Source organism: Rhincodon typus, chromosome 17 (assembly GCF_021869965.1).
Source record: "Rhincodon typus isolate 14 chromosome 17, sRhiTyp1.1, whole genome shotgun sequence".
NCBI lineage: Eukaryota > Metazoa > Chordata > Chondrichthyes > Orectolobiformes > Rhincodontidae > Rhincodon > Rhincodon typus.
Window position 1 is genome coordinate 11,307,750 of NC_063348.1, and position 13,534 is coordinate 11,321,283.

The window sequence follows — 13,534 nt, forward strand, 5'->3', positions numbered from 1 at the left end:
GTATTTTATTAGGTACAGGAAACACTACGATTACTGGTACAGTCGGTCAGCACTGAGTGTATTTTATTAGGTACAGGAAACACTAGGATTACTGGTACAGTTGGTTGGCACTGAGTGTATTTTATTAGGTACAGGAAACCACCACCATTACTGGTACAGTCAGTCAGCACTGAGTGTATTTTATCAGGTACAGGAAACACCACGATTACTGGTACAGTCGGTCAGCAGTGAGTGTATTTTATTAGGTACAGGAAACACTACGATTACTGGTACAGTCGGTCAGCAGTGAGTGTATTTTATTAGGTACAGGAAACACTACGATTACTGGTACAGTCGGTCAGCAGTGAGTGTATTTTATTGGGTACAGGAAACACTACGATTACTGGTACAGTCAGTCGGCATTGAGTGTATTTTATCAGGAACAGGAAAACACCACGATTACTGGTACAGTCAGTTGGCACTGAGTGTATTTTACAGCCCCTGGGCTATCGAGGTTGCTGTTTGGTCCTGGATCTTACCATCAGGCAGGTTCCTGTTTGTGTTGATGCCACCCGACAGGGGCGAGGTACCTTCCCAGCCACCAACGCCTGCAGTTTCTGCAGCTGCTGTAACAGGGTCCTGAAAGAACAAAAGGTGAGGTTCATTATCATAGCGTTTTACCATCCTCACAGCCAGGGGCAAGGGGTGGCAAATGTGGGACAGGAGTTTGTCAACAGTCTAGTAATCCTGTAGTCTTAGCTCATATTCTGAGGGTATGAGTTCAAATCCCACCAGAGCAAATTAGTTTTGATGTATTTAATAAACATCAAATTGAAATCTTAACAGAGTAACTGTAGAAGTACTTTGGTTCATAAAATCCCATCTAGTTCATCAATTTTTTATTAGGGAAAGAAACTTGTTGTCATTCCCTGGTGCAGCCTATGTGTGATTCCAATCATAGATCATAGAATCATAGAATCCCTACAGTGTGGAAAGCAGGCCCTTCGGCCCAACAAGTCCACACTGACACTCAGCGCATCCCACCCAGACCCATCCCCCTAATCTACACATCCCTGAACACTACGGGCAATTTAGCATGGCCAATCCAACTAGCCTGCACATCTTTGGATGTGATCTCCCAGATGTGAGTTGACTTTTTAACTGCCCTCTGAATTGAACCCAGGGGCAATTTGGGATGGGCAATAAATACTGCTTTTGCCAGGAACATCCACACCCGTGAAAGAATAAATCTAACTCAGAGTTTTCTCACATCTCATCTGTTTTAATCTGTCTCCCTGTGTTCTCCTGTGTAACAGGGGTGACACTGGAAGTCAAATGGGACCCAGAGGTTATTCGTTAGTCTTGGCAGCCCCGCGGCCAAAATAAAATGGAGAGATTTTCTAATCACGAGTAATTTTTTAAAAAATTCTGGTACAAATGATGCTCTCTCCTCAATGAAAGAAGCTTGTTATTGCAGCGCAGTGGTCAGTTGTTTAAAAAGGCCAGTGTCACAGTGTTCAGAATCCCTGCCTTGACCTCCTTAAAGGAGATTAAGTTTCCCACCACTAGCCACCAGGTTAAACATCCACTCCCCTCCACGTTTGCTGCCTGGTCACCATTTCAGTTTGCTTTGTGGGATCTCACTTTGCACCAACTGGCCACTGACAGGTGCTATATAAGTGCAGCTCCTCCTTTCCCTCTGGTCAATACTTGGTTCAGAGAAAGCCTGTGAGAGAAAGAGGGTGGGGGGGAGGGGATATAGCTGCAATAAGTGGGGTGGGGAGGCTGGGTTGAGCAACTGGGGTGTCCTGCACCCACTGCTGGGCAGGACAGGGTGCTGCAGGAGAGGAGCAGCAGATTTGCACTCCAGCAAAACCTCTCCACAACATCCCCATCCAAAGTGCGTGACCTCCACCAGCTACAAGTACAAGAGCAGCAGATACATCACTTTGCCTCCAAGTCGCACAGCCCTCCCAACTTGGACTTGGCCCCTTCCCTGTCTCTGGATTCACCGGATCTCTCTACAGAATTATTCTGCGGAGTACCTACACCGCACCAACTGCAGCGGATTGCAACGAGGGTTCATCGTCACCTTCTCAACTGAGAAAGGGCAGTACTCTAAATGTAGGAACAAATTACGGCAGCTTGCTCTCCTCTCCGTGGATGCTGTCTGACCCGCTGTATTCTCGAGTGTTTGTTGTTTGCAATACTCTAAAAATGTTATTGAAAATCTGCTCTTGCTTCAGTGGCAAAGGCTGCAGATTACACAGTGTCTCCAGCAGAGGGTGGCCTTGTCCACATTAAGCTGCTAGCTAGCATCACCACTGGAAGGCTGAGGCACTAATCCCTGTATTGAGAATGGCATTGCGGTGGGCAGCTGGAGGTGAGATTTTTTTGGTGCTGCTCAAACTTTTGTGACCTACAACTTACAGCCAGGAAAGGAGAGGAGTTGTGCTAATGAGGTGAACTGGCTGTTGGGAGTGGACCACCCAGCTCCCGAACAATGAGTGAATTTGTGAAGCGCACACTCTGTCTGCTGGAGCAGGCGACTTCAAGATGTCTTTCTGTTCTGGGAGGATGTCAAAAAGTTGTATTTGTTTTGGTTGAAGTGAAGGTATCTCTAAAAGACAGCTTTTCTTTGCATTCATTCACAGGATGTGGGCATTGCTGGCCGGGTCAGTATTTATTGCCCGACCCTAGTTGCCATTAAGATGGTGGTCATGAGCTGCCTTCACAGGATCATAGAGGAAAGGCCCTTCAGCCCATTGACAGACTACCCCACTTGATCCTTCTTGAACCGCTAGGGTGTAGGCAGACCCATAATGCTGTTATGGAGGAAGTTCCTGGATATGGATCCATTGACATGGTGATATATTTCCAAGTCAGGATGGTGAGTGACTTGGAGGGGGACTTGCAGGAGGTGGTGTTCCCATGTATCTGCTCTCCTTGTCCTTCTGAATGGAAGTGGTCGTGGGTTTGGAAGGTGCTGCCTGAGGGTCTTTGGTGAATTTCTGCAGGGCGTCTTGTGGATAGTACAAACTGCTGCTACTGAGCGTCGGTGGTGGAGGGAGTGAGTGTTGAAGGTGGGGGATGGAGGGGGGCAGCTTTGACTTTGATACCATTGTTCACATCTTTAAATGTCCCAAAGCGCTTAACAGCCAACAAAAGAAAACGTTGTAATGTAGGCAAGCCGCAGCAAGCGGTTGATGCACAGCAAGATCCCAAGAACAACAAGTGATGAATAACCTTTTAATTGCTGTTGAAGTTCCTTGCATCTTTTGCATTCACCACAGGACCTCTGTTTAACAGTTAATTCAAAGTCAATGACAAAGAAATGACTGCGTACACACCCGTGCCCTGGCCAGTTCACTGCCTGGTCAGCATTTCAATTTTCGTTATGGGATCTCACTTTGCGCCAACTGGCCACTGTAGGCGCTATATAAGTGCAGCTCCTTCTTTTGGTCTTTTCCAGTGGTCAGTACTTGGTTCAGAGAAATCCTGTGAGAGACAGGGTGGTGGAGTGGGGAGTATAGCTGCGAAAAGTGGGGTGGGGGAAGGGTGGGTTGAGCAACTGGGGTGTCCCACACCCACTGCTGGACAGGACAGGGTGCTGCAGGAGAGGGGCAGCAGATTAGTCCAGGAACAGGTCACAGTCCAGCCTTTGCTGTGGGGGAGGGCCTCAAGGACAGAACATGGGGGTTTCAAATGGGTCAGAGTTTGCACGATTGGTAAAGTCTGCGGCAAACCCAGCAACACTTGCATTGATTTAGCACCTGCAACAGCCCAAAGTTGTATCATTGGATAATTGGTGACATTGCAAAGGCCTCATGAGGAGGGGGTTCTGAGAGCCTGGTCAAGGTGGGGTGGGGGAGGGAGCAGGGCGGGGGGCTTATCAGATGGCGAGGAAAGACAGAACAGAACACAGCTTACTTACCGATTCACGTTCTCTAGGGTCTCCACCTTTTTCCAGAGCTCGTTATTCTCCGAAGTGTAAGTCTCCACTCTGTCAAGGACAAAACAACAGATCCGATAAACTCCGGGTAACTTGAGGTTACAAAACCATTCGTCCCAGATTGGGAATGGATTTGGGATTTAGTGAACGACCCTGAGAGTGGAATCCAACAGCGGTGTCAAGTCAGCCCCAGATCCAGTACAGAACAGCCAGGGAGCATCCCTAACGGGGCGAGCTGGCATTTTCAAATGTTTAAAGTTTAATTTCCTTGTGGCTATCCAATAAGGTCCTGCCATAATGCAGCACTCACCTGGCTATGGATATAATTCTGGCACTGCAATAACTCAGGACTTGTAGCTTCATTGTAAAATGCTGGTGGCAGACTCTCCACACCAAACCCAGCCCCTCACATTGGCTGTGGGTCATCTCCCACTGGGATGACCACCTCAGAGCCCCCTATAGCCTCAGCCCTCCCATTTCACAGCAGGGACAAAGCTGTGTGACGGACAGAGGGAACGAAAGGCAGGGTGAGAAAATCTGCCCTGGAACATCAGTGAGCTATCCTCACAGAGGGATTTACAAGGTGCTTATACTGATCAGTGCCTCCTGTGCCACACAGAGCACATCAGAAAATTGTTTACCAGGTGTGACAAAGCAGGATGTGTTAGAATCATAGACACTGTGGATGCAGTCCATCCAGCCCATACTGGGCCCTCAGAAAACCATCCTTATAATCCTGCATTTCCCATGGCTACTCCAGCTAGCCTGCACACCCTGGGCAACTTAGCAGAGCCAATCCACCTAACCCGCACATCTCTGGACTGTGGGAGGAAACCAGAGCACCCACAGGAAACCCACACAGAGAGAATGTGCAAACTCCAGGCTGACGGTGGAATTGAACCCAGGTCCCTCGCACTATAAGTCAGCAGTGCTAACCATTGAACCACCATACCACTCACATACACTGTGGTGGCATGTTGTAAAACCCAACTCCATTCCCCCATCCAATGCCAATCCCAGTAACCCCTGATGTCAAAACAAAAATCACATAACCCCCTAGTTCACACTGCTGTCAAAACACATACTGGAAAATCGACAGCGCCAAACTTTGCAAAGAGCCACATCTACGCAGAGAGCTGTCACCCCTAAACTCACATTGTTTTACAGACCTGGCTACTTACTTCTTTTCTAGACTGTCCACATATTCCTTCTTCTTCCTCCGGCTCTCCTGTGCAGAAATCTGAGGAAAATGGCAGAGTTGCAGTGTTAGGATCCAGCAAACAAGACAGCTTCCACTCTCATACCATCACGGTGACTGATCAGTTCACACAATCACTGACCTCCCCTAGACAAGGTTGGATAGTTTCAAGCTGGATTCTGATGAAGGGGTTTGGATAGTTTATACGCTGAATAATGGATGCGAATTAGAGGCTGGGATTGAATCGTGTGGATCAGACGGTGTACGTAACAGGATAACAGAGATCTGGGAGTAAACCACAAGGCTGGAATATAATTGAGGGGTTTGGGTAATGTATAAATAGGATAATGGATAGATACCTGGGAGTGAGTTACAGGCTGGGTTTTAACCGAACGGGATCAGATGATTCAGGGAAATGAATAGTAGAGATTCAGGGAAATGAATAGTAGAGATTCAGGAGTGAGCTGCGGGGCTGGGATTTAATTAAGGGGTTCAACTTTCCAAGGCAAATGTCATGCCTGGCACTAACTGCAAGAACAGTCTGTATCGTTGAGTGTGGAAAACAATTGATGTTTAACAGGAGATGATGTCTGATTGAACAATAGGGAGGGATGAACAGTCTGTGGTGTCACTTGTGTATGTTTGATGATAAAAATCATGACACATTGTGCAGTAGCACAAGTATAGTGGTGACAGTTGATCACTCCTGTGGGGACAGGACACACAGCCTGGTGTACTCCATTGATTGAACAGGGCCCTTAGCCCTCTATGATGTCACACGCAAGGCGCCGTCCCCCCTGATGGATTGTGGGATGGGGCTAGCAGCAGTTAACTGGTCCCTCAGGTTCACAATTGGCCCCAGTCTGAAAGCCTCCTCAGTTTGCAGTGAACTGGGAGTTCGATCCTTTACCTTGTTCTTGATTTTTCTTCGGACCCGCTTGAGGGCTTTCTCCTCAGCTTTCGTGAGCGGCAGCTTGGTGGGGATTGGGTATCCCTCAGCGATCAGAGTGCGCTTTTCCTCCTCGGTCAATAGGAGAGGGCCTGACGTCCCTTGGAGTTTCTGGCAAGAGAAGAAAGCCCAAAGTTCACCAGGGCCTGGCGTCACCTCGCGCGCATAATCAAAACGCTTCCTGACAACATCACACGTTGCACCTGTCGGTTTTCGTTGGGCCGGAGTGGTTGGTTGATTTTTTTTTTGGAACCTGCGACACGACTGAACCACAAACGCGATCCTTAAGGCAACGGAGTCATTATAGGCCAGCCTGCCCCGTTCACCCTTGGTCAGTCACGCTGGGCAACTGAGTGTCACCCTTACTGGGTCAACCAACGAGCCGCAAGTGATTGGACGAAAGACCAAGATCCAGAACCCCAACTGAGGGGTGGTGACGCCCCTGCTGCTGTTGGCCTCAGTACCCCGGCTTCAGGAGAGATCAGTCAGCTGCTGTGCATCCACCCCCCCCCACCCCACCCCCCCCCTGCAGTTGCGGGCACTCGGGGAAAGACGGGATCGGACTGTGCGTTTGCCACCCGCCCCGGCCTGCCTGCAGATAGTGGGCATTGAGTTGAGCCACCAAGGGGCACATGTGGCCATTAGAACTGATTCCCAGCAAAACTCCGAACTGGGAGAACAAGAGGTGGTGTAAGGCTTTGGGAGGCAAAGTGAAGCCTGAGAAATGTAAAGCGAAAATAGAAGCAGATTCTACCAAATAAAAACTTCAATCAACCAAACTGACATTCGGATGATTAAAACGGTTATTGATATTTACTGAAGAATAAATATTTTAAAGCTCCGTATATGCCCCAGCAATATGATTTCTATTTCACCAATTAACCAACTCATAGAGACACTAGTGAGCAACAGAGCTCCGTTGAAGGCAGGGTCCCAAGTAAAATATTTCTTAGAGAATAGGTTCCAGGTTGTGGAGCCCACCTATTTAATGAATAACATTGCCTGCTACTTTAAAGGTTGCTGCCATTGAGCCTATTGTTTTTGTAATAAAGTTCCATTTCTCTCTCCTCCCTGACATCCATAAATAATTCCCTCTGCTGCCACAATTCCCATACCATGTTTTCATTGGCTGCTCTCCGTGCTCCTGTCCCTTTCTCGCACGGGGTCTACCGGGGAGTTCCAGCTGATGAAACAGAAATAAAGGCCTGCATTTATCTAGCACCTCAGGACACAGCAAAGTGCCACTCCTGGGCTGTAGTGGCCATGGAGCATAATCGCCCTCGGGATGTCGGGTGGGGCCAGAGGGAGGATAACACACAGCAAGATCCCACAAACAGCGCTGGATAATGGTTCAAGTGTAAGTCATCGGCTGTGCATTGGTCAGATGCTAGAGAGAATGCCCAATTCTTCTTTGATGTACCCCAAGGTGGCATCATGTCATCAGCGAGCCAAGGTCCAAAGACAGGGAATTCATGAGGGAGGGGGGGTCAAATGGAAATGGGGGAGAAAGAATAACCTTCGCACAATAAATGAAAGGGATTCGGCAAAAAGAAAGGATTCGCAGTTTTCGGTGCCAATGTGAACACTCCCAAGACATTTTCTTGCCCCCTGCTATCCTCCCTGCTAATATTACGGGGCAGCCCATGTTATAGGCAAATCAGCAGACGTACGTGAGGCGCTGTGAGCAGGGGCGACGATGAAATCGCACTGGACGTCCGAGCCTGTGGTCGAGCTGGGCTGGATGGGGTGAGAGACCGGGGACTCTGAGAGCCATCGCTGTCGCTGCTGTGACTGCTGGGGGGTGTTGGTGGCAGCTGTACATCTGAGGGGAAAACAGAGAAGCAAATGCAAGTCAACTTACAGTACGACAGCAACCACAAACCAAACAAGGAACCATTTAGGTGGTACCTGACTTTAGTCTTGCTGACAAACGCGCACCTTTGGTCGAATCTTTCAATCTGGCACTCATCAGGACAGTTCACAAGAATGCCAATGTAATGGGACTGCAGCAGACTTTTACAAACTGTATAAGAGGGGCATTCCAATTTGGTTGACAAGTGGACTCTGATTGGTAGAGATGTTGTCCTGGGAATGAACCAGCGAATGGCTGTTGAGCTGAAACAGTCACAATGTTCCTTCTGTCTACAGAGATTAAGGTCCTGTGTATTAATATAATATTATTAATAATTGTAGCTTCCCATACAGGGAATCCCTGATTTACAAATGTCCGACTTACGAACATGATCCCACACAGGGGGTGTATTAATTTTAATTTTAAAGATCCTACATACAATCGACTTAGAAACAAACTCAAAAATGGAACACCTTCTCAATGCAAGTGTACTACACTGTGAGCCCAGCTGACAATCCTACATTAGTCATCATTCCTTGCCCAGTGAAGTAGTTGATGCTACTTCAGTAAACGCTTTTAAAAAAAAGGTAGATTTTTTTTGAACAATAAAGGAATTAAGGGATGCGGTGAGAACGCGGGTAAGTGGATCTGAGTCCACGAAAGGATCAGCCATGATCTTATTGAATGGCGGAACAGGCTCGAAGGGCCAGACGGCCTTCTCCTGCTCCTAGTTCTTACGTTCTTATGTTCTTATGTATCAGTATGATTCTGAGCACAATCAGGATTATTTAGCAAATATTGTCCAATCAGAGCATCACATGATGTTCCCCTTTACATTGGTATTTTTTATAAATCAGGTTGATGAGTGCAAGATGGTGGACAAAGTGTTTCTTCACCTCGGCAATGCATAAAACAAACAATTTTGGTCAAATGAGGGTTTGAATAGCCAGAGCCTCCCACAAGTCACTGCCTCCCATTCTCTTCTTCAATAAAGTGAGAGGGATATTGCACACGTTGCATCTTGTATTTGTCTTGGGTTTGTAGAAGTTATCACTGTCTCATCAACAATTGCAATACTTTGAAAATTAAATCAATCCGGTAGGTCTACCGTGATGTCTCCAAATCGCTCCCTACCGCAGGTGGACTGGCACATCCCAGGGTGTCCAGTGGTACAAACCTGTTACTGGGCACTGGGAGACAGGTCTAGAGGACTGGCCATGGCATCTGCTTTGAGAAAAGTTTGGCCAAGAGGGCAAACTCGCTGACAATGGCGGGTGTGAGGTGGTTAAATGGACCAGACCAGAGCTCCCACATTCTGTGCCCTGTGGGGTGCTGGCCTAGCATTGGAGCCACACTCCTTCACACTGCAGTCATCACCCACCCCCAGAGTGCCACCTGCAGGCAGTCACAGGAAGCTGCAGTCACATGGGAGGGTCAGCCTTTTCCCTCTGACCCTCAGAGGCCATGGGGAACATGGAATCCAGCCTCTGAGACAGAAAGCATGAGGGCATTGTCAAGCTCCTATTTTGCCCAGGCATTCTCCCCGACAAATTTATCCTCATCCCACAAAACATGTCTCCTGTAACTTTCAGAATTTATATCAGCTTTGTATTCTGAAGGGAGAGGTATGGTGGGAAAGGCATGACGTGGACCAGAACAAGAAACAGAGAAACAGTTGGTCCCTTCTCCCTACAACTGCTAAATGTCCATCGCTCCTCCCTGCCCCATCGTCCCAACACCACCTTTCCACCCACCACGCCCCCCAACCCCACCACCACTACCACAAACCAATCAGCCAGATCTTCCTCCACCAGATAAAATCTAAAAGAACTGCGGATGCCATAAATCAGGAAGAAAAACGGAAGTTGCTGGAAAAGCTCAGCAGGTCTGGCAGCATCTGTAAGGAAAAAAAATCAGAGTTAACATTCTGAGGAAGGGTCACTGGACCCGAAACGCTAACTCTGATTTTTACTTCACAGATGCTGCCAGACCTGCTGAGCCTTTCCAGCAACTTCTGTTTTTGTTCCTTCACTAGACCTGCACTCTGTGATGTCTCCTGAGCCCAGTCTGAAACCTGCTGGAGCCTGACATTGCTCAGGAGAGGGTTCTGGCCAGTGGTGTTAAAATAAAATAGAATCCCTACAGCATGGAAACAGGACCTTTGGCCCAACAAAAGTCCACACTGAACCTCAGAGCATCCCACCATAATCCACACAGCCCTATGGGCAATTTAGCACGGCCAATCCACCTAGCCTACACATCTTTGGACTGTGGGAGGAAACCCACACAGATGCACGGAGAATATGCAAACTCCACACAGACAGTTGCCTGAGGGTGGAATAGAACCCAGGTCCCTGGAGCTGTGAAGCAGCAGTGCTAACCACTGAGCCACCGTGCCACCTCATGGTGTTGTGGCCTTCTAATTGCACACATGGTACTCTTCTAGCAGGGGCAGTGCTTATGGCTCTCCTGAGTATTAACTCTTTCATGCCCTTACATCCACAACCAATGCTTCTGGGACCCGCGTGGTTAAAAACAGTGGTCAATGCCCATGGAGGAGAGACTGAGAGGCCGAAAACTGGCATTCACACAGGCTGGAAATCCTTCAGTGAATGATTAACCAGGAATTTCTGTAAAGTATGGATGCAATTCTGCTCAATGAGTGATAGATGTTTACTTAATGGCATCGCACTGTTCAGAACGTCACGCCAAACTTGTTCGATCGTCAGATTCCAGGGTTCGGGGGTGGGGGTGGGGGAGGCCAGAGATTGTGCCCCATTTTCCCAAAGTCAGGGAATTCAATTTCTCATGCTGTAACTCTCCAGCGCTGCTCAGAGATGGATCTGCAGCACGTTCGAGTCAGGAGGGAAAATCGTAGACAGTGCTTCACAAAGCTATTCCCACCGTGACCACCATTTTGAGGGTTGAAAATTGTCAGGATGCCTTGGTGAGGCCAGTAAAGTGGGACTGAGGGGTGTGTGTGAGAGCTGGAACCTGTTGGAGAGGGAGTGCAGTCAGAGGTCCAAAGCAACTATTGACATCTGGCCAATTCAAACTTTCAGTGGCTACCACACGTTTGTTTTATCGACTATAGGTCTATCGAAGATGAAAGCAAAGGGGATGTCAGACTGGTTAGTCTAGTTGAAGATAGGACTTTGTACGATGAAATCCACATCTGCCATAGTGACACAGAGCAAGGAATCTTCACTCTGGATACGCTGCACCCAGGACCCCAGGCCCCCGACATCTTTGAAATAGTGGGATCTCTCACTTCCATCTGATTGAACAGCACAATCTCATGTTTGACATTTTTGCCCACTGTCGCTTATCCAGGTTTTCATTTCCTACCTGTGTGGACACTGAGGAACTGATTGAGATCTTTGGGTTCGACTTTGACTTGAGGCATTGGGCTTGATTCTGTCTGGGCCTGTGAGGAAAGAAAATTATTGCGGTGAAGAGTAAAGCTGTGCACAGTTGATCAGACCGACCCCACAGAAAAGTTTAGCTTCTGCCTTATTTTCTACTCTCTCTCCCCTTTTCCTTCTCAACATAGTAACTAGGAGCAGGAGTAGGCCATTCAATCTATCGAACCTGCACTGCCATTCAATGTGATCTTGGCTGATCCACCACCTCACCCTATTCTTGCTTTCTCCCCATACTCCTTTAACGTCGAAAAATTTATCTATCTCACTCTCGAATGTGACCCAGCCTCCAGGTCCTTCTGTGATAGAGAATTCCATAGATTCACTACCTTCTGAGTAAAGAAACCATACCTCATCTCAGCCCTAACTGGTCTACACCATAGCCTGAGACTGCATCTCCTTGTCTAGACTCCCCAAAGAGGGGAAACATCCTCCTTGTTTCTAGTCTGTCTAGCTCTGTTAGAATGCTATTCAGTTCAATTAAAGTCCCTCTCACCCTCTTAACCCAAGTGAATACAGCTCAGTCAAACCAATGTCTCCTCACATGATAGTCCTTCCCTCCCTAATATCGGCTTAGTGAACCTTCATTACACTCTCTCAATGGCAAGTCTGTCTTTTCTTAGGTAGACAGACTAAAACAGCACAACGTACTCCTGTATAACTGCAGTTAGACATCCCTACATATCATCTCAAGCCCTGTCTACTACATCTCTTGTACATCCACATTTTCCAATATATCACCACTTAAATAATATTCTACTGTGTGGTTAGCTGGCACTAAAACATACCATTATCTGAGGACTAAAGGGAGAGGCAGATTGACCGGCCTGCTATTGTCATTTCGTTGTTAGTTTGGTCAGGTGGTGTCCCATCCTTCACTCGAAGGGATGGGCTGGTCTCCCAGTGGAGAGAAGGTGAGTCCAGCAAGGATATCAGAGAGCAGCCCACTACTATACAGTAAGCAGACGAGTCAATGTTCATCACTAAACACAGTACTTCGGGCTGTGTGGAGAGGTGCACTGGTGATGTATGTCTACGGTAAGGTACAGCTGCATTTCCCAAATTAGTGTCTAATGAGACGATTGGTGTTCTTACAATGTTAATGAGGAAACTTATAGAACAGGGGCATGGTGCAAACATTCCAAAGCAGAGACTGAAGTTTTGACTGTATAATGTCCCTGTCCTGACACTGAGACTGATGTTTTGACTGTATAATGTCCCTGTCCTGACACTGAGACTGATATTTTGACTGTATAATGTCCCTATCCTGACAGTGAGACTGATATTTTGACTGTATAATGTCCCTGTCCTGACAGTGAGACTGATGTTATATCTGTATAGTACGCCTGACCCTGCTGGCACAAGTCAAGGGAAGACTGTATAATGGAACAGGAATATTATACTATGATATGACAGGATGAGACTTAAGGATAATGTAGCTTTGCTGAGAGGGAGACATGTAGGATCTGGCCAAAGGTGTATGTGGTCGTGCGAAGGCAGTCATTTTAAAAGGATCCTGCGTAAGTGACAGCAATCATGAAGTCCCCACCTTTTACAATTTCAGACATACCGGTTCGTCTGTGGTGTTTGATGGTGGAGCAGAGCTCATATGTTGTCCAGAGAGAGCTGTTATCTGTGTTGCTTGGGAGACATGGCAGGGCTCTGGCAATAGGTTTGGCTCCTGTTTGATCATGATATGGGTCAGGTCCGGTGCCAGGGACCAAAGTCCACAATCCGCCTCTGTCCAGGGAAGGAGAAACGAATAGGAGTGAGATGAAAATGCTGGTGTTTCCATGACAGCAGAGATACAGTCACACGTTCAACTTCAGAACACAGATTACCTTCACGTTATCATTGAAAGCATGGCCAAGAGTACTGACACCATAGCAATGAGCTAGCAAAGGAGGCTGCACTATCAAGGCTGATCAGACAAAGGAACATTTGAAAATGAATCAAACCTTCTGTGACACCTTCAACTATTTCGATGTTTAATATATTTGAAATGTGTATGTTCAAAATTTAAAGGGAATATTAGTAGCCACATTGATTAGTTAAAGAGTGTAACAACTCATCACTGTCACCCTCTCAATTCTCATACAACCACCGACTGTCACCCTCCCAATGCTAACACACCTACTGCCTGTCACCCTCCCAATGCTAACACACCCACTGCCTGTCACCC

The 13,534-nt window shown here is 47.5% G+C and overlaps 1 protein-coding gene across 2 annotated transcripts in view; it reads right to left on the reverse strand.

Moving 5' to 3' along the window:
• creb3l1 (cAMP responsive element binding protein 3-like 1) overlaps positions 1-13,534 on the reverse strand; it is a 108,275-nt gene that overhangs the window by 7,185 nt on the left and 87,556 nt on the right. For both annotated transcript variants that reach the window (XM_048607261.1, XM_048607262.1), the window contains exons 3-9: positions 12,923-13,092; positions 11,279-11,357; positions 7,749-7,900; positions 6,040-6,189; positions 5,113-5,171; positions 3,914-3,982; positions 519-618 (exon numbers count right to left, since the gene is read on the reverse strand). In XM_048607261.1, the coding sequence (XP_048463218.1) occupies positions 519-618; positions 3,914-3,982; positions 5,113-5,171; positions 6,040-6,189; positions 7,749-7,900; positions 11,279-11,357; positions 12,923-13,092 (779 nt within the window). The remainder of the gene's footprint in view (positions 1-518; positions 619-3,913; positions 3,983-5,112; positions 5,172-6,039; positions 6,190-7,748; positions 7,901-11,278; positions 11,358-12,922; positions 13,093-13,534) is intronic.